This window comes from Chelonia mydas, chromosome 7, assembly GCF_015237465.2.
Source record: "Chelonia mydas isolate rCheMyd1 chromosome 7, rCheMyd1.pri.v2, whole genome shotgun sequence".
NCBI lineage: Eukaryota > Metazoa > Chordata > Testudines > Cheloniidae > Chelonia > Chelonia mydas.
This window is the reverse complement of record NC_057853.1, coordinates 25,095,027-25,115,731: the sequence shown is the minus strand read 5'-3', so window position 1 is coordinate 25,115,731 and position 20,705 is coordinate 25,095,027. Positions and strand designations below refer to the sequence as shown.

The 20,705-nt window shown below is 39.1% G+C and overlaps 1 protein-coding gene across 5 annotated transcripts in view; it reads right to left on the bottom strand.

The window, feature by feature from the left end:
- ARHGEF3 (Rho guanine nucleotide exchange factor 3) overlaps positions 1-20,705 on the bottom strand; it is a 306,129-nt gene that overhangs the window by 157,801 nt on the left and 127,623 nt on the right. For all 5 annotated transcript variants that reach the window (XM_037903918.2, XM_043550619.1, XM_043550620.1 and 2 more), the window contains one exon: positions 10,278-10,340. In XM_037903918.2, the coding sequence (XP_037759846.1) occupies positions 10,278-10,340 (63 nt within the window). The remainder of the gene's footprint in view (positions 1-10,277; positions 10,341-20,705) is intronic.

The following is a 20,705-nucleotide window of genomic DNA, read 5'->3' as shown; positions in this document are numbered from 1 at the left end:
CAAATACTGATCTGCAGTCTTAGGCCAGCCTTGTTACAGAGACTTGTTTTTAAATCCTTTCATAAACATGAAAGACTATTCCCAATAGGGGAGAGTTTCAGCTGTCTCCAAAAACACACTTTTTTATTTAAAAAGTCAGTGACATTTATGGTGGGCTAATTAATGGTGGCTGAAGAATGAGGGTACACAACAGGTTAAAATGGCGCTGAAGGAACACATAGATTTTCTCCACAACTGCATACTGAAAAGTTCTGAATAAAATAGTCAATGGTAGTGCCAATCCTGAGCCAGCAAACAGGGTCCCAGAATATCTTCTTTATGCATAAAACTCTTGTTTGAGAGCAGCCAGCTCCCCCACAACTGCAGAAACGAGGGAGCAATCAATGAGAAATTGGTCAAGAGCGGCTCCAGCGTGAGACAGATGTCACTATGGTGAACCAGCAATGCCACTGACTACCAAGATGAGTTAGCAAAATAGCATATTTTTATACAGTCCTACAACCTACGTGAAAGAAGGCTGGTTTGCTGGAAAAAGTACAATGATCTTTTTTCAGTGTATAAACATCTAACAACTCCTGGGGCTTCACTGCTTCCAATCCCTCATTCTCCTTTCCTACCTCCTTTTCCCCAGGCTCTTAACTCCCAACCACTTGAATAACAATTAATAATACTTTGTATTTCTATGGAGTCTTTCATAGGAGGATCTCAGAGCTCTCTATTCGTAATGACTGTTCACACCACTTGTCTGAGATACAGAATTGTCCTCATTTTACAGATGGAGAAAACTGTATCAAAGAGGTTAAGTGACCTACCCACAGTCATTGGCAGGACTGGGAACAGAAACAAAGGGCATGTCTACACTGGCAGAGTTACAGCACCGGGAGTTACAGTGCTGCTCAGAGAGCGGTAAAGGGAAACTGCTGTTGTGTGTTCACACAGTCAGTGGCCTGCGCAATAATGTGTTCACACCTGTGGCAGTTGCCGTGGTATTCAGAGCATTGCACACTGGGGAGCTAACCCACAAAGCATTTCTTCCTCTTCTGCTGCTAAGAGTTGTGGGAAGATGGAGGAGGGTCGCAGGGCATCCTGGGTCTTGACCAAATGCCCCGTGATGCATTTCTTTGCATCCCAGCAATCCCTGTGCTTCCGTCCACATTTGGTGCCATCTTTCAATGGTTTGTGTACTGCGTGCTGCTAGACCGGTGCTGAGAAGGGGAGACTCAGGAGCATGGGACACCCTTAATTCCTCCGGCTGTAAAAACTGAGGTGGAGCTGACTGACCAGGAGTCGGTGCTGGTGGAGGCAGAGTCTGCTGGGGAATCTGCTGATGCACCAAAGGGTGTCCCTGGGGTGCAAGCTGGCTCAGCGGAGTAGGTGCTCCTGAGGTAGGCATTGTCAGGGAGGCTGGAGACCACAGGAGGCTTGTTGCCTAGAGTGTCGACTGCAAAAGTGGCGTCACATGATCAAAGGATGGTGCCGCAGCCGCCGCTTGTAATCTCGGCACCACAGGAGCTCTTGGCACCCCAGTGATCGAGGTGGCCGAGGGAGAGCTGAAAGAGGTGGGCAACTGAAAGCCCTGAGCCTCAGTACCATATATGGGGGCAGCTGACTCACGGTCGGTGCCTGAGGTGCCATACCTTAAGTGAAAGGTACTGAGCCCCGGAGCAGCAGTTACTGGAGATATGAGAGCCAGTTTTAACTTCTTCCCCAAGGAACGGCTCCTGAGGAGGGAGGAAGCTGGCTGTTTTTTTGGTTTGGCTTTGCCTCTGAAGGGTGTTACAGAGGTCTGCTGTCCAGGGTCAGACGCAGGTCTGAGGGAGTTTTCCAGAGCAGCATTTTAAGTCTGGGCTCCCTGTCCTTGCGGGCCCGCGCTTTCAGTTTGTCAGAGTGGATGCATTTTTGGGGTACATGAGACTCCCCCAAACAGCATACACACTGTGAATGCCAGTCCGAGATGGGAATGGCCTCATTACAGGAGGCGCATTTCTTGAAGCCTGGAGAACCAGGCATGTCTGTAACCCCAGAGGTGGGTTGGTTTTTTTGTTTGTTTTTTAAAGAAATAAATGTAACAGTTAACGTATCTTAACTAAATAATAACTCTAATGACTAAAAACTATCTAACTAAACTGAGAAACCAACTAACTAACTAATCTCAAAGAGCACTGCTGAACTCCATCTCTAGCCGGGGACAGTAAAGAAGGAACTGAGGAGCCCGGGCTTTGCACACACTATTAGAACACTGACAGCTCGAGAGGCATGCACAGCCCATAGGGGTACTGCTGTAGAAATCTCCGATCGAAGGCGCCGGGACACACCTTGACCTGAAGTGGAGCACCCACAGGGACATCTCTCGAAGAAGAATATTTGTTGCTATGCTCGGGAGTGCAGTGCTTGTAATGATAGGAGGTGATTGTGATTGGTGTAGACGATACAATATGAAGGTTAAACATAATTGTCTGCTGCTTTGCAGGGCTCTGTTTGCTTTCAGTTAATAGAATAAAGATTACTTTCAAACCAACACAATTCTTCTTTAAAAGAACAACAACCGGAGGAGGGAGTCAAACAAACAAACAAAAAAACCCCCATCAGCAGTGATGAGATGGGGGAAGGGAAGGCCCCAGGAGTAGGTGGGGTCCCGGGATGACTGAAGGTTTGTGTATGTCCAGGGATCATATCCCACCTTCTCCTTTGCAGTACAATGCAGCGGGTACTGTACTTCAGCAGGGCCAAACCGCAGAGGGATGGGTGTTGAGTGCAGTGGGTGGGAGTCTGCAGTGCTGAACTGTGATGGGGGAGGACTGGAATGCCACAGGTATAGACTGGAACCAGGAGGTTCATAACAGTGTGTTGATGGTGTCTGGGGAGCATGAGAAAGTTTTGTAACAGTGGCTGAGGGGAGGGCGGGTGCGAAGCTGCTCATTTTGCAGATCTAGTATCACCTGGAGCGTGTCTGTTTGGCACTCCATAACATTTAAGAGCTATTTCGTGGCTTCATTCTGGCATGCTGCATTCTCCTTTCGGTCCCTCTTCTCACTGTCCCACCACTCCTTCAATTCCTGTTTCTCAGCAGTGGAGTGCCTCATAACATCATGCAGAAAGTCCTCCTTAGTTCTTATTGGAAGCTTTCTAATTCTGCACAGCTGTTCAGCTGCCGATAAAAAAGAGGGAGGTTGCGCTTCCACGGTCATCTCTGTGACGTTTAAACGCAACATTTTACAGAAGCAGTATTGTTTGCAACACAGAGAACACTGATTAAGTGATTTAAAATACAGCCAGTACTCTCACACCTGTCACTAACTGGCTGACCCCAAGCAAGCACACATGAGCCACAAGACCCCCCAAATGATGAGTAGCCACAGGGGCAGGGTAAATCACTCTTCCTGGACCCTGCTGTACATGGGGCACATGGCTCTTGGAGAGAGCCAGCACTGTAGGGGTGGCCTGATAATCATTCCTGTCCCCACACTTTCCACAGGATATAATCATTATGGAAGATATCTTGCTGCTGAGGGTGAGCAGGAAATCAAGGGAGGGTCTTCTCCAAGACTGCGGTTTCCGCCCTGGCCCCATGCAGCTCACCTGTGGCAAGAAACAAAGGAGCTCTGCCGAAGAACCTGCAGCAGCGGATTGCCCAGTATCGCCATGAGAGTTTCCTCAAGATCTCTGAGGCAGATTCCCGTGAAGTGAAGGAGTCAATCAACAGCCTGTTCTGATGCTCAGACTAGGCATGTGGTGGGAGACAAGCCTGCTTTCTGTAACCCTCCTGCCCCCAACAACTTGCTTCAGCAATTCCCAAAATCAAATCCACTTACCAGGGGTCTCCACTTCTGTTTGTGCTTTGCCAAGATACAACTGCTGTTACTGGCTAGCCTCCTCCGGGGTAGAAAAGAGCTCCTGGATGCATGCCTCTGTGACCTCCAAGTCATGCCTCTGGGTCCCCCTTCCACTCCAAATCCTCATCCAAGATTTCCTCCTCCTGGCTCGGTCCACACTTGACTGGCACGCAAGCTACCGAAGTATCCACAGTGGTCTTTGCAGTGGAGGTGGGGTCACCACCAAGTATCATGTCCAGCTCTTTGTAGAACCAGCAAGCGCAGCGTGGGCGCAGCGGTTTGCCTCCCGTGCCTTGTGGTAAGTGTTCTGCAGCTCCTTCACTTTGACCCTGAACTGCAGTGTGTCCCAGTCATGGTCCCTTTCTGACACGCATAGTGAAATCTATCCATAGGTATCATAATTCCTACGGCTGGAGTGCAGCTGGGACTGGACAGCCTCCTCTCCCCAAATGCTGATTAGGTCCAGCAGCTCAGCATTGCTCCAAGTGGGGGATCGCCTGGTGCATGGAGCAGGCATGGCTACCTGGAAAGATGTGAGAGCACTGCAAGTGTCACCGAGCAAACAGGAAGGGGACTTTCAAAATTCCAAAGGAATTTACGGGGTGGAATGATGGTTGCTCACCTGGGGGTAGGGCAGCAGAGTTCAAACTGATGACCAGAGAGGCGAGAACAGGCATTGTGGGACTCCTCCCAGAGGCCAATCGCAGCACTATAATTGACCCCAGAGTCTACACTGGCACCACAGTGCTGTTGCCCTGGTGCAAAAAGCTCTACGCCTCTCGTTGGGGTGGTTTTTTTAAAGCACTGCAACTGCGCAGTTTCTGCGAACTAAGTGGCTTGGCAGTGTGTACACCTCGGGATTTACAGCGCAGAAAGCTGCTTTACAGCGCAGAAACTTGCCAGTGTAGACAGGGCCTTAATCTCTTAACTCCAAGCACTGGGCCACATTCCCATCCTTTGCACATAAGCAAAACAATCCTGTCATTGGGCATTACACCTTCAGACACCCGAGGTGTGGTCTTATTTAACAGTGTTACAACACCTTTTCAGTAACATTTAATTTACAAAGTCCATTCTGGAAACACATACTGTACAAAAAAAAAGAGAACATTACTTTTGTTCTACATGCAAAGCACCTGTTAGTAGAAGGTATTCTGGGAATTATATCAAGTACTGTACATTCACATAAATACTGTTTCTTCAATGGTATGCAAGGTTGTTAAAGATCTAGTGTAAAACTATTGTCAAGATGAAAGTTATGGTAAGTCAAAGTTCCTGAAGCTGGTCAGATAACTGGCAAAAAGAAACATCAACTTTTAGTTCACAGGTAGTATCCAAGGGGGAAAAATGCCCTCTCTTTTCAAAACTTTACCTTGGTATGTACAGCTAAGTGCAAATGGTTCATTCCCCAGCTACCCTTAATTAGCCCATCTCTAACACCAGTGCCTTTTGAAATAAAGTGTTAGAACCAGCTAAAATTCTCCCCCACTGGGAAAACTGTTTTGTACTCATGAAAGGATTAAAAAAAGAAGTGTTCACATTTTTCACAGCGACTTATTCAGTGACATTTAGAGAGTCTACAATACTTAATGAGAAAGCAATTTCATTATACTGTAAAGAAAGCTTTAACGCAACGCTAACAAAAATCTTAGAAACTTTCAGAATGTCTCATTTAACACTTTGAGAAAGCCATTTACAAACCTATGCACTCCTGAAAACTTATCCAACAAGGTATCCCATTAAGGGGTTGAAAAAAGGCATCTCTACAAATAATTTTCAAGTCTACAGATGTGGAAAGCCTGCATCCTGCTGATAACACTGAAAAGCATTTTCATTTGCCAGTAAGACCAAAAACTGCATGGTTATGTCATGTTCAACACAGCAGGTAACCATCTTTTGTAGTCTGAGAATAAGAAACTGTACTTGACCAGAGTTTATTATGAAATACATGACATGGTAACAAAACTAAGTGAAAATTCTATTGCATCGTAAACATCCAGTGAGGCCTTCAACATAGGAGTATCCTTAAATGACCATTATACACTATAATTATATGCTCCAATCCTATGAGCTGGTGAGCACCATGCTCTGAGTAGGGTTAGATGAAACAGGGGTAGCACTGGTGCAGCTGCAGCCTTAAAGGTGTAAGCAATTTCCTAGTGCCGACAAAGTCCATTGGCTTGAGTTGGAATTAAGAATATTCACAGGAGGCACTTCGCACCTTGCCGGATCAGGCCAAAGATTATGAATTATGGAGACAAAAGTTATATGAAAGAGCTAGGGTTGGGGATGCTTTCCTGCTTTTTTGTATTTGGATGAATTAAATAAATTGTTTAATGCTCATGAACATGAGGAAAAAGAGCAACAGTCAGATGTGGATCAGGCCCTTCAAAGGGATTTTCACATATAATTCTTCAAATTTTCTTCAGTCTTGATCTAAGTGACATCTAGAATACTGGACCAAAAACCAGAGGTGAGTCTAAACAAATCTGAAACAGTCTAGAAGGAATCTACATTGTAACTCAGACTTTCTTTAGGTCCCTTCAATGTATATATTACACTAACAGACTCTACAGCAAGAATTCACAATTACTTTTACAGCAAGGACCACAATTTAGCAGAGGTTGTCTCACAGACCAACTACCTAACCATTTACAGTTACATGGACCACCTTCCCTCCAATTCACATTTATATACTATGCCTGTGGCAATGATAGCAATTGTTTCCATGGGAAAGAAATATTAGGAAAATATGTGAAGGTATTTTTGAATAGGATTTGGCAACTAGAAATGAAAAAGAGCTAGTGCCATCTGAGCAGCCAGCATTCTGCAAATGACCAATGATCCATGGACCACAGCTGGATAGCTGCTCCTCTAGTCTCTCTCTAGATTTAAACTCCTTTGGCAAATTCAGAGGTGATGTGTTGTGTACATTAGATCACCGAGCACTAAGGCCTTGCCCAAACACAGAAATTGTACTACTTTAACTACATTTAAACCCCTCTAGCGAGCACACAGCTATAATGATATAAAAGTGCTTATATATTGGTATAGTTTATTCCCATACAGCAAAGAGAATAAACTAGAGTGTCCTAAGCACTTTTATAGTGGTATAACTACAACTCCACTGCAAATTGAACAAATTTATTTCAGTAAAAGTCACTCCCCACATCTGGAATTCACCATTACAAAATGTGTGTAGACCAGGCCAAGGGCCATTTTACGGTAACCTAAAGTGGTTGAAAACTTGGAATTTCCATTTTGAAATTTCGTTTCATCCTGAATCAGATCAAAAAGTCAAAATTTTGAAATTTCCCACAAAAATGAAACTTCTGAAAAATTTTATTTCAGAAGTATCAAAATGACCTTATCAAAGTGCTTTGTTTTGACAAGGTCAGAGTGCTTCATTTTGAATATATTATTACTATACCAAAAAAGCACTTCAATAATTTGTCATAGAAAATGTTGATGAAATTGATACGTCTATGAAATGAATCAGCATTTTCCAATGGAAACCTGTTGGCTGGAAAATGTTCAACAAACTCTACAGTAATTTAGACACCGTTAGAAATACTTACACCTACACTGTTTATGTCTAAGGGAGTATAAGGAGGATGGGGGGGCGTATTTTAAATTACACTGTCTTACAGAACTTTGGGTGCAAGGTACACTTAAACTCTCCTGTACTCAGACAGCCTTGGAACAAATTGTAGCCACTCTAAGAAAGTCTAAGTTAGGGAAAGGAGTTCTAAGTTATACATCCTTGTTGAATTTGACCCATCGCGTTCTTCTAACAAAATTCTGTAAAAATCCTAAATTACATTAAAAAGGTGATAATTATCAGTATGTTCACTTTTAAACATAATTGTTCTTTCAAACATAAATGACAATTATACATAACAGTTAGCAAGTCTGAAGATTTTTCTTTTTGAAGATGCTCCTTATGTGTAGATCCAAAATCAGCACCAGATGAAAACCTCTAGGGACAATTTATCCCAAAAGAGCCACACATGCTTATCTTCTAAAGGTGACTTAAGTGAGGTCTATTTATAAGCCAATAACTCCTAAATGTGCTTCTGATCTACTGTGTTCAGATGCTGGAGCTCTAAAATGGGCATTTTTAGCATAATACATAATTAATTCAATTTCTACTGTCTGAAAAAGCACTTAACTAAATGTCCATTTCAGTAGTGCAAGTTACTCTTGAGTATAAGTAAAATAACTCATATCCAGTAACTTTCCCTGACGCAAAGCTGACGCAGAGCCATCTGGTGACACATGTTTGTATAAATATACCTGCTACTTTACAAGTGTCAGTGAAAAATCTCTGGAAACAAGATCACTTTGAGAATTTGGGACAGTATCTAAATGATTTTGGTACCACTGAAGACACCCACAACGCTGACTTGATTAAGATGGCCAAATACTTGTAGACGGTGATATTTATAACCATGTGTAACCAAGATAGTTTCAAGTGTGTTACATCTTTACAATGCCACAGCAGCCCAAGAACTGAATATCTTTCTTAATGGACATCGCTTGAAATACAGATCCCCAACCAGTCTACCTCAGAGTAACCCTAGATGTAATATTTCTCACATATCTTAGCTACCTGAGGAAAACTGTGGATAAAGTAAAAAGAAAAGGAGTACTTGGGGCACCTTAGAGACTAACAAATTTATTTGAGCATAAGCTTTCATGAGCTACAGCTAACTCGGCTGCTACTCTGAAACCTGTGGCTAAAGTGAGGTCGTGTAATAACCTTCTAAGCAAATTGGCTGGCACATCATGGGGAGAATGAAGCACTCATGAAATTTGATTCATCTGACATAGATTATTTTGGGTGCTGCATTTATATAATGGAATAACCTATTTTAGAATAATAATTTGAATTATTTTCTTGTACCCTGATATTGCAGGAGAAATATAAATATGATTCAGATAAATGTATTTTCAGTTAGGCCCATTCTGTGCCTGAAAACAACAGAAAGGCACAATGAAAAAAACCCTCTCGTTAGCTGTAGTTCTGGCTAACGTGAGAACTACTGAATAAACAGAATTTATATATATCTGGGGTGTGAGTCTATGAGAGTGCCTCTTAGTCAGATACTCGTAAGGAACAAAAACACATTTCTGACAGTGAGAAATCTGATAAAAAGTTGTATAGCCCTCACGTGCCACTGAATATTAACAGTAAAGAGGCACCACCAACTTGAAAGCTAATCCATAATTTAGAAAAATGAATGCAAAGTTGTTTCAGGTACCACACCTGGTCCTGAAAAATCCTGTCATGTTATGTGGTGGTACAATCCAAATTTTCTATTTTTTAAAATTACTTTCTCCTCACCATACAGTGTGAAATATCTGCAGCAAAAGGAGAAACTGACTAAATGAGTACAGGAGAAAACAGTGAAAATGATTAAAACACAAAACAAACACACTGAGAAAGGAAAAAATCTCCCGCTAATTCAGTTGCAGAAATATTAAATGTTATTTTCAGAGAGAAGTGTGATTTTTAATCTGACAATGTCTCTTAAAGTGTAAGAATCTCCTCATGTCAGAATTATAACCTTTGCATGAAAAATAATAGGCATTTCAATTTATTGTGTACTTGTCCTCACTAAAATCCTGATCCAACAGCCATTGAAGTCAATGGGAATCTTTCAGCTCCTGAAGCTGAATAGTGTTTTAAAGTAAGCAGACACCGATCAGTGCAGTAAAATCATCATTTATATAAAAATGAAATCAGTGTTACCAAATAAGGCTACTGGATATCTCAAATTTATTTACAGAAACAGTTTTGGGGTTGGGGTTTTTGGGGGTAGCCCTAAGGAGGAGACAGGAAGAACAGAGGAGAATCAGCCAATTAGAATCAGCTTATTTGAACAAAAAAGCTGTACACATTTAAAAACTGCATCCTTTATGTAAAAGCTGGCTTCTGGATGTCAGAAATATTCCACAGAACAATCACAATACAGGTCTTCACTAACGATGCACTTAGCTCTCACTATTGAACTAATACCAAGGTTATACACTTTGAAAGTATTAACATAATACATCATTTGATATAATTGAAATAAAATCAATGTAATACAATGATGGAACAGAATAAATTCACATCTGGTTTAGCATCTTGGCTTCACACTGAATTTTTGTCTTGATATTTATCTAGCGACCGGGGATCCATTACTTTCTAACAACAGTCTATTCTACTGACATTATTATCCTCCAATTATTACACTATAGGATCAGGACATTTTCAGTCTAGTTGGCAATGATATATGTTAAATTTAAGTAGTATGCAAAACTACAGTTATTTCAGGCCATGAATGAACAGACTGCAGCTGAAATGGCCAATGTACCTTTGTTTCAGGAAACAACAGGATATCCGCATTTTAGTTCAAGACAAAAAAAAAGAAAAAACCCGCTAAAGAAATTACTCACTCTTGCATCAAGGCTGCAGATACTGATTGCATCTTCATCTTGGGTACTCTGTTTCCGTTTCTTCTGTAAAATAAAATGGAAAGAAAAGCTCAGACATTGGTAAAGATTACCAAGTTGCCAGCAAGAAGATCTTGAAACAGATAAGTAAGCATGTAACAGATATCACAAAATAATACTTTAATCATTTGTTCTTTCTTTACGCATATTAATAGTTCAAGAGGATATCAGCTACATGTGACTATTCGTTCTATATTCACTTGTTTGTGCCATTGTTTTCTTATTGGCATATTCTATCTAGCTACTATATATTAGGGTCTGCTTCCTCTTCCTATCCTCCCACCTCCTCATATCACCTCACAGTAATCCAAATTATAAACCCCAATTTTAGGCATAATTCAGAGGTAGTATAATAATTAGCTGCATGAATCAAACTTGCCATGGCTATTTGTTCATAAAAGGATACGGGATCTTCAACTTCCATGTAGGCACCCACCAGACACCTATTTTAACCTGACAGAGGGGGATGGTAGCTCTGTCAGAGCTGCATACCCTCTCCAGTAGTCATTTTAACACAAAATATCTTAATGAGAAGTTAGTGAGAACTTTTTGACTGAAACTTATTGCTCAGATACTGAGCAGTCATTTAAAGACAGGTGCACTCTACTATTATGTTTAAACTCCTTGTTGTGACTTCAGAAGGGTGATTCAAAGAAGAATTGAACTCCTGACCAAAAGAAGTGCTTCAGCCACCACAACCTAATGGGAATGTTCTGTTCTCTTACTACTATCATGCTTCAGCAAAGTAGAAGCCAAAACCTACCAGCCCAAATCCGACAGTTTCACTTCAAGCATAGTTACTGCTGCCCAGCACCAAATTACTCTGCGCAGAAGCAAATATTCTTGTACTGTATTTGTTTGCCTGATTGGGTCCTTACGTAATTTTCAAATGCCCTGTACTTATTCCATTTCTGAATGTGATCAGTTTCACAAGGCTGCTATTACTTTCCACTTACAAGTCTTCCCTATGATGGTTGAGATTGTGTTTGATTTTTCCTTTTATGAATTGTTAGAACACTATGCACTCCATGAAACACACACAAAAACCCTGCATATTATTATAGTTTAATTAATTATGCCCAAATACGCTAACAGTTGTACTACTGGTAAAGACAATGGGTAAAATTTTCAAAAATGCCTAAGTCATTTTGAAAATGAGTTTAGGCTCCTAAGTCACATGGGCTCTTTACATTATATTGTTATATTAAAAATATTTTACTTCTAACCAAAACCATGAGAGAAACACTTACACATTGTGTATTGCATGCAGTTTGACAAGACAATATGAATGTTTTATATTAAAATTACTTAAAATACAAAAATAAAAGTTTATTGTGTTTGCGTGTGCATGCGTGCATGCACGTGTGCACACACAGTTGACATTAGGTCTTTCCAATATATAAATTTCAACGAACAAATGCTATCTCCAAATAGCCAACATGGCAAAGTTTGAAAAACAAGTGAATTTATACCACAAGAATTATATTAAAATATATTTGGCTTTTTGGTAAATAGGTCAGTGATCCCATTCTGTCACATATTCACTTTTTTGTTTGTGACATGACAGATACGCTTCTGAAGTCTTCACACAAGTTCATCACAAGAGAATTCTCTATGCCCAGTGAAAAACAAATAGTATGAAAAAACATTTAACAGAGCTCTGCATTTTCTATTGCACCAAACTGATTTAGGAAACAAGAGAAGTCAGTACATTTGATCCTTATTTATCCAGCTGTGTTGTCTTCCTTGTCAAACAGAGATAAGTGTTTGAGATAACAGAAGATTTATTTCCCAGTCTGTGAATTCTATGTGTGGTAAAGAAGGTAAGCAAAAACATATAGATGACACATTGGGCCCCAGTTTTATGGCAAGGCCCAAGTTTAAGTAAAATTCAGGATTGTTTTATTTCTCACTGAAGTATCTGAATATTACACATCTTTAAAGAAAGCCCCTCAAAGCAGTGACAGTCTATATTCTTATAGGTCTGCACACTCTTACAGCGACATATAGAAATAATTATAATTCACCTGTATGGCTTAATAGTGGTAAAACAATAAGGTAGCTTGACCCCTGTAGTCAATATCGCTAATTCCTACGTTACAGTCAGAGATAAAGCAATGAAAGAACAGCTGCTTTGGAAAAGATACAAGAAGACGCGAGACAAAAAACAAAGCTGAAAAATGCAGTGTAGCTGTAGCAGTGTCAGTCCCAGGATATTAGAGAGAAAAGGTGTGTGAAGTAATATCTTTTATTGGACCTTCTGTTGGTGAGAGAGACAAGTTTTCAAGCTTACTCTGTGCTCTTCTTCAGGTCCTGGAAAGGTACTCCCAGCATCAACTGCAAAATGCAAGGTGGAATAGATTATTTAGCATAAGTTGTCAGCATATATTGTAACCACTGAAGGTAGAGTGGCCCACTAACACCTCTGCGGGCATAGGACAAAAAGAGGGGGTTAGTGATTTACAGATTGTTGAATTAAACTATCAATCCAATGTTTAACCCCCTCTTTTTGTCCTGTGACTCTACCTTGAATGGTCCCTTACAATATGTGCTAACTACTTACGCTACACAATCTGTTCCATCTTGCCTTTTACTGTGACACTCAGAGTTCCTTTCCTGGACCTGAAGAAGAGCTCTGTGTATGCTCAAAAACTTGTCCAATAAAAGATATAACCTCACACACCCTGTTGTTTGTCGAAAGCTGAAGAAGTCAGCCTTGTAGTTACCTCCACATTTTAATAACTGTAGATGACTGTCAGTACTCATAAAACTGAGGAACTGGTGCCAATGACTACACCTGGAAATAGTATGGACAAGTGTTGCATAAATGTATACGTGTTAATATTAAGGCACTTCACTTCTGACATCTCCGCTTTTCCAAATTTTGGGCCTCTTTGTGCAGACTGTAAATCATGCAGAATCATGTCAAACCTGGCACTGTTTTTTGTGACCTGGACAACAGACTCTAGACTGAGCAACTGTTTTTTATTGTGATCTGTGATTTTAAGTGCACGTAGTATTGCCAGTCCCAAGCATTCGAAAATCATGAGTTGAACCCCATAAAATTATGAGATTGACTGAAAAATCATGATTTTTAAAAAAAAAATACAGTAAATGTTGGGTGCTTTGGTTTTCAGCCCCTACTATATACTTGGTGAACATTTTCATGGTTTTCTCCACAACCATGAAACTTTTTTTAATCAAAAATTGATATTGTCACACAATCACTTGACTCACGGAGCTTGGGCTTGCAGAAAAACATCAATTACCACGAGACTCGCAAGAGTTGACAACACTGTTAATGTCTTGTACTTTTAGCTATTCCACCTCACTATCCTAATTTTGATCTTTTCTGATCTTCCCTTTACTAGAGAAAAAGGAGTAACATGACCCCTCATTTAAAATGACTTGATGTCAGCGTACTCTTCCCTACAATTTGGTGGCATCATTAAACTAGGTGCACAAATAGAGTTTATGCAAACTACCGTCAAACAAAAGGATAGAAAGCAGAAGGAGGGGGCAATGGCATATTTAGAAAGTATATTTTGAAATCTTGGAGGAAAAAAGTTATAGCAGCTTCCAAGTTCAAATAGCAATCCCACAGGAAATCACCCCACGGGTTCTCACACTGTTCTGGTAGAGAGCGTCTCCCTCATGGACTCCTCCCCTCTCATTCATGAGTGCATGAACCACCTTCACGATCATTTGCAATCATAATGACAACCCTGTGGCTACTACAGCAATTGCTGACATGAAAAAAGTAATACTTTTAACTTCTTTTAATATGTGCGTTAGCAGCTGAGAGCAAGGACCACCAGCAAGTATTTCAAGGACCACAGTTGATGGTACTCATCCCACAAATGAGCACCAGTGGCCAATACAGTAAGTTTCACTAACTTTGGGAGTATTACAGAGCATGTACTCTCACAAGAAATAACTGTTTTTCAGGAAAAATTACCAACAGTAACAGTAGAAACAACGTGTCTTCTACGCCCTCCTCCCCCACAGTTAAGCACAGTGTTCTTCTTTTTCCACCTATTACTAACACAACCAACATATTTATTATGGCCAGTGCATGACTTGTGAGATCCAGTAAGATCATTTGCCAAGGTGGTATTTTCTCTTTGATGAAAGAGAAGAGAGAATACCATAAAAGTCAAATGTTTTTACTGGACGTGATGTTAATATTTAAGCATAGCTGCTGACATGCATAATATATCATTACTAAACCTAAATAAATCTATGAATTGCCTAATCAGATTAATATGTAATTATGCTATCTCTGAATCTCTTCAAGGGAATTAAAAAAAAGAAAAAGAAAAAGCCCAGAATCTCATCCTCAAAATTATAGCCAAAATTTTTCATAAAAGTGAGAGAAAAAAGTAGAGGACTATTTTAAAACCATAACAGTTGCATTTTAGCATTTTTTAATTTAGAAGCAGAACCAGATTGTGAATTCTCATATGAAGACACAATGGAAATGCTTTATTGAAACACATTCTCCCCTTTTACAGTGTACATAATTGAACACCTCTTGCTGTTAAGTTCCAGGGAAAAACATTATCAGCAACAAGTCAAGGACAGAATGAAATGCCAGAGGAACTCTGGTCTAGACAGCCAAACAGCAGATGTGTAAATTGGAGGCAACACTCAGTACATTTTACTTTACAGAATAAACTAATCCACATTATTAATTAGGACAAGCATGATGAATTAATGATGAAAGACACATAATAAAAAGTCAGGGATAGAGCACTACAAAATGTACTTTGTTCACATGGTAATATTTCATAAGGTACTAATAAATGAACTGTAGAATATTCTGTATACCCCATAAAAACTCAACACATGTAATTGCCCAAATCCTTTCAGTTTACTCCAAAGGGTTTAAGTACTGTTATATTTGGGTGTGCTTTGCATCTTCAGTCTCTGCTTTGCAAGCAAGAACAGTGGAAGTATTCTTCTTTTAGGCCAGGTCTACATACAAAAGTTGTATTGCTTTACTATTCCAGTATAGTTAAAGCAGTACAACCCTCCTAGAATGGAAACAATTATACCTCTATGAAGGCACTTATATCAGGAGAGCTTATTCCCTGAGGGCATGGAGAATAAACTATGCTGGTATAAGGCATCTTTATACTGGTATAACTGCATCCATAATAGGGGTTGCATCATATACCATCAGTAAGAAAAGCAAAAATAAAAAACCAGAACCCATGGCCGCAACTGACATAATGATGCCAGTACAAAAACTGTGCGTAGACCAGGCCTCAGTCCGAAAACCCTAAAAATCCAAAATATTCCAAAAGAATCAACATTCTAACATACAAAAAGTTGGCTACTCTATCACGTCAAAGGGAAAGAATGCAGCTGAGGTCTATACACTACCCAGGGAGGCTATGTACTTCTTTTTAAAAGAAGAAATCACAGAAAGATAGGAAATACCTTGTGTGTTTTAAAAGAGCATGTGCTTCAAATTCTAGAAGGAATGAAGCATTATTCCCCTTTTTAAAATAAATATTTAGAATGTTGGTGAATTATTACATATTTATAAATCATATAAGGTTAATCATTTAACTAGGAAACAACAAGTCAACTCTGAAGTTATAATAAATGTTCTCTGCAATTACACAGAAATAAGGCAAAGGATAACATAACTTAACGACATTAACACTGAAGCATAGTGACAAATGACAGCACATAAAACAAGATGATAGCTCCTTTGCTTAAGAATTCATGAAATGAATCTTACTCATGATTACGTGGCCATGGATTAACAAAGAACGTGACATTTCCAGCTGTGGCAGAGTTCTACCTAAAGCTAATTAAGAAAATTAAATAAGAAACATAAGCAAATTAGCTGGTTTCAGAGTATCAGCCGTGTTAGTCTGTATTCACAAAAAGAAAAGGAGTACTTGTGGCACCTTAGAGACTAACCAATTTATTTGAGCATAAGCTTTCGTGAGCTACAGCTCACTTCATCGGAGTGGAAAATACAGTGAAATACAGGTTTTCCCCTCTCTCCCCCCCTCTCCTGCTGGTAATAGCTCACCTTTCCTGATCACTCTTGTTACAGTCTGTATGGTAACACCCATAGTTTCATGTTCTCTGTGTATATAAAATCTCCCCACTATATTTTCCACTGTATGCATCCGATGAAGTGAGCTGTAGCTCACGAAAGCTTATGCTCTAATAAATTTGTTAGTCTCTAAGGTGCCACAAGTACTCCTTTTCTTTTTACGGATACAGACTAACATGGCTGCTACTCTGAAACCAATGAATTTGAAGACACGACAAACTGTTGTAGCTGCAGAGTTATCCAACAGCAACTATATATATAGGCTTTTGGCCATTATTTTAGAAAGAGCATGTGTGATTGACCCTTGAATCATTTGCCAAAATGCGTTCAATGTGATTCATTCTCCATTCCACCCTCCTTAGTTCTGCCTAATCCTCACTGGTACAGAAAATTCTTGGTTTTAGTGCCTGCTTCCATTCTCACATACATAGCCACTTCTTGAGTCCCTATTCAAATGTTTAAAGAGTGTTTTTAGTAAAATCCTCTTCAGTCTGAGCTGAACAATTATAAACAGATTACATTGGATGGAAACCAGCAGGTTAAAGTTGTAGCAGACAGTCACGGAGCCTTAAAAATGTGACTGCCCATCATGGTTTTTATATTCCTAAAAATGATTGTCAAATTTGACAATAATTTTACTAATTATTTTCATTATATGTATGCATTCATTACTATTTTTTTCTGGTGTCAATTATTTTTAATCTGGACAAGGATGTTTATTCTTTGATGTCTTTTTGTTAAAAAGTATAGAGGGAAGAAATAACTGATTACCTCCATGCTGGATTTGTATCTATCTTTTTACTTCTCTTTTGGAACATGAAGCACAGTTTATCATTCAAAAATAAAATGTATTTCTTCCAAATACTACGAGGAACCATTTCCGTCCGTTCCTCCCCCCCATATATTAATGAAGTCACATATTTTCAAACACTGGCCTCCATCTCTTCAGGCACAAAACTCTGTGGGTAAAATTGTCAAAAGCACTTATGTGACTTACAAGACTAAGTATTACCAAAAGTCACCTAAACGCTTTTTGACATTTTATCCTGGGCTTGCAAAAACTGAGGCTCCCCCACCCCAAAAATAACGAGAATGAAAATCTGGCCTTGAAAGCATAAGTAACAGTAAACCCATCAGCAACTGCCTGTTTTCTGATTAACACGTTTTTAGAAATACATTCAAAATACCACAAATGAATTAATAGCCCTCGAGTAAAAAATGACTTCATTGACTCTAAAAGTATATTTGTATGATTACGCATTATCTGATTTTCACTGCCATAGAGTACTACAGACAGACTGTGCAACCAAATGTCTAATTCCATGAATGTAAAATCCAAATGTTGAATACAGTCAAGCTGTATAATAACAAAATCCTGAGCTTCCTAAGGTAATTTAAGTAGTAAGTAATCAGTGTCCCTACCACACTAAAATATTGATTATGTGCATTGCTTGAATAACAAGCACACAAAGAAAAATTCTAGTTGTATCATATCACATTATGTATTAGGTTATCCTCTTATCTTAAATCATGTAGTATTATATAAATCCAAGGTAACATGATATGACAACTAAAGCAAATATGCTGATAAGGGTAGGCTAGCACTAGAGTGGAAGGACTGAATTTTTATACCATGCACAGAGAGCATGCCCAGTTCCGATTAATATTACCTAGAATTCAGCATGTTCTGTAACACTGACATATTACAATGAAAATAAAGAACAGGAGTTATAGATTCCTACGGATAGGAAAGGGAGTGTGACAGACAGATCACAAGCCCAGACAACAGAATGTGCTGTATAAACAAGCATGGATCATTCCATCAGCATGCCAAGAAAGGGACACTCATGGGACGCGATTGAACATTTGAACACAAACATGTCATGGAATGGATAAGTTAAGGTCCTTATGGAAACTCAAGATTGCCTGCATTGCACATGTATAATACTTTTGATTACAAGTTAGGATACTAAATTTTTACCACAGATTATCCATATATACACATGTACTCTATATAAGCCATCTGGACAAGTTAATATTACTATAAGGACCTTACATTCTGATATTGTATCAACTTTCTTCTGGATTAAACCCCAAGAAGAAACCCCAATATTATATGGTTCCAGAGAAACAGACTCAGAAACAGACTCAGAAATTAACTAATAAAATACATAAAAATTAGTGTTTCCCACTGAGATAAATCAATACTATTTAGGATCTTCTCTCCATATTGAGGAAATATCCAAAATCTGAATACCCCTGAAATCTGCAGTATTTAAAATCTGGATCGGAATTTTCTGACTTGAGCCTATTTCTACTTTAAATTCCGAACAAAAACTAAGAAAGACAATATTATAGTCAATATCCTGTCCTTGTCCAATATGGGGATTTGTTGTTTGAAAAATCTGTGAGATAATGAGAGAGTAATCCCCGTTTATTTTAAATGTCTTTGATTTAGTTGATTAGTGTCATAACTGCAACATTATTTAATCACAGTATTTCCTATTTAATCATAAGTTTTCCAGAACAGCATAATGCATCCGTGGTCAAGTAGCATCTATCTCACTACAAATTTGTTCTTTATTATTTGTAGTCCAATTATTAAATTAAAAACAGGTCTGGAACAGTTTTGATTTATACCCTCACTGGGAAATCGTTTGGGTGTTTTTAAGTCCTTGATGCCTCCTCTTTCATCTGTGCCTCAATTGCAGATATTAGCAATAGGTGTGTGTGCGTCTGCACATGTGAGTGAACATTCACGCCTGTCCCATGATAACTTCTCTGCACACAAAAATGTGTGCACCAGCTACTCATACATACACAGTGTGCACATTTCAAGTGTATACCTCTAGACTTAAGGACATTTTCTTCTCTTTGTGCCCAATGGACAGTTAAAATAATAAATTTTTAAACCAAGCCAAAGCACTAGTTCTCAGTTAATACTGTTTCCATGGTAAGTGTCAACCTTGAGCTGTTTTCACTGGACTGTTGGTTAAAAGAATCTGTTTCCCCCCCATATTCTTGCCAGCCTCAAAAATAGCCAAACGGAAAAATTTCTTTCCACAAAAACAAACAAACAAACAAACAGAACAACAATAGAAATCCCAACAGGTAGAAATCCCAACAGGCAACGACTGTTTTGGAAAGCTATGACTGTGTTTTAGAACACGTGCTGTTAGCAATTTTAAGTATATAGCAGGTGCAACTAAGTGCCCCTCTTTCACACCATGTGGGTCAACATCACTGGCAGGTTAAAAGCCGAATGCTTCCTGGTCTCAATATATCAGGATAGAATTGTTCTTCTCAGTAATTATCTCACAGGAGATGAGAGAGTAAGATATCTAATTATATAAAAAAGCAATGATTTAATTACAGGAATTAGAGTAATGAGACATTGTTACAGGAAGCATAGATTGGCATCTTCTCTTCATCACCAGGTTTATTTTATCGACACCGGAGATTTATATACTACCACCTGGGAGAGGAAATACAAGATGTATGAAAATAACTAGATAAAAAATATCCCGTGATGGGGAAGGAAGCGGCTGCCAGTAACAAATCTACTTTAGCCACTTTTGTTCCAGAATACAAGAGTGTCTCACACAGAATAGCACCAAAATAACTACATTTAGAAAACCAGTCTGCTCCTATTGCTATAGCATGCCCTTCACAGAAATCAGGATTTATCCCTACTAGGTCAAAAAAGGGACTGCAACACTTCTCCCCTTCTTTATTTTATATCACCTGAAAAATTGAAAGTCCCAGAAGACTGCTGCTGGACTGCTCTCCAGCATTGTTATTGGGGAAAAAAGATCTGTGTAAGAAGCTGGGTTTTGCATCATATTCTAAAATGTGATTATATTTTGCCAAACAAAAGTATGTCAAGATGTGCTATATTATAGTGGGTTGTGAATATACTGTTCTGTGACTTCTGTTTTTAAAGTAATAGACATCTCAATCATAGTGCACATTACTGTATAGTCAAAGAGTCATGTCTGCAACATGAAGAAACAGAATCTTCCACATGAAAACAGTTCAAAATTACTCAGGGAGCTAAAATCAGATTAACCTATAATAATGTTTTTGGAAAGCTCAATAGATGAACAACTGTGAACTCTCAGTTTTAAAGCTCACAACAGAACAATAACACATATTGTATAAGCTGCATGTCTTTGATAAGACTAGAATATCTGGAAAGATGTAAAATACTATTAAATTCACTTTTTTGCTCAGCAAAAAATATACATCTATATAAAAAGTCAATTGCCCAGCTGATCAGTGACCATATTGTA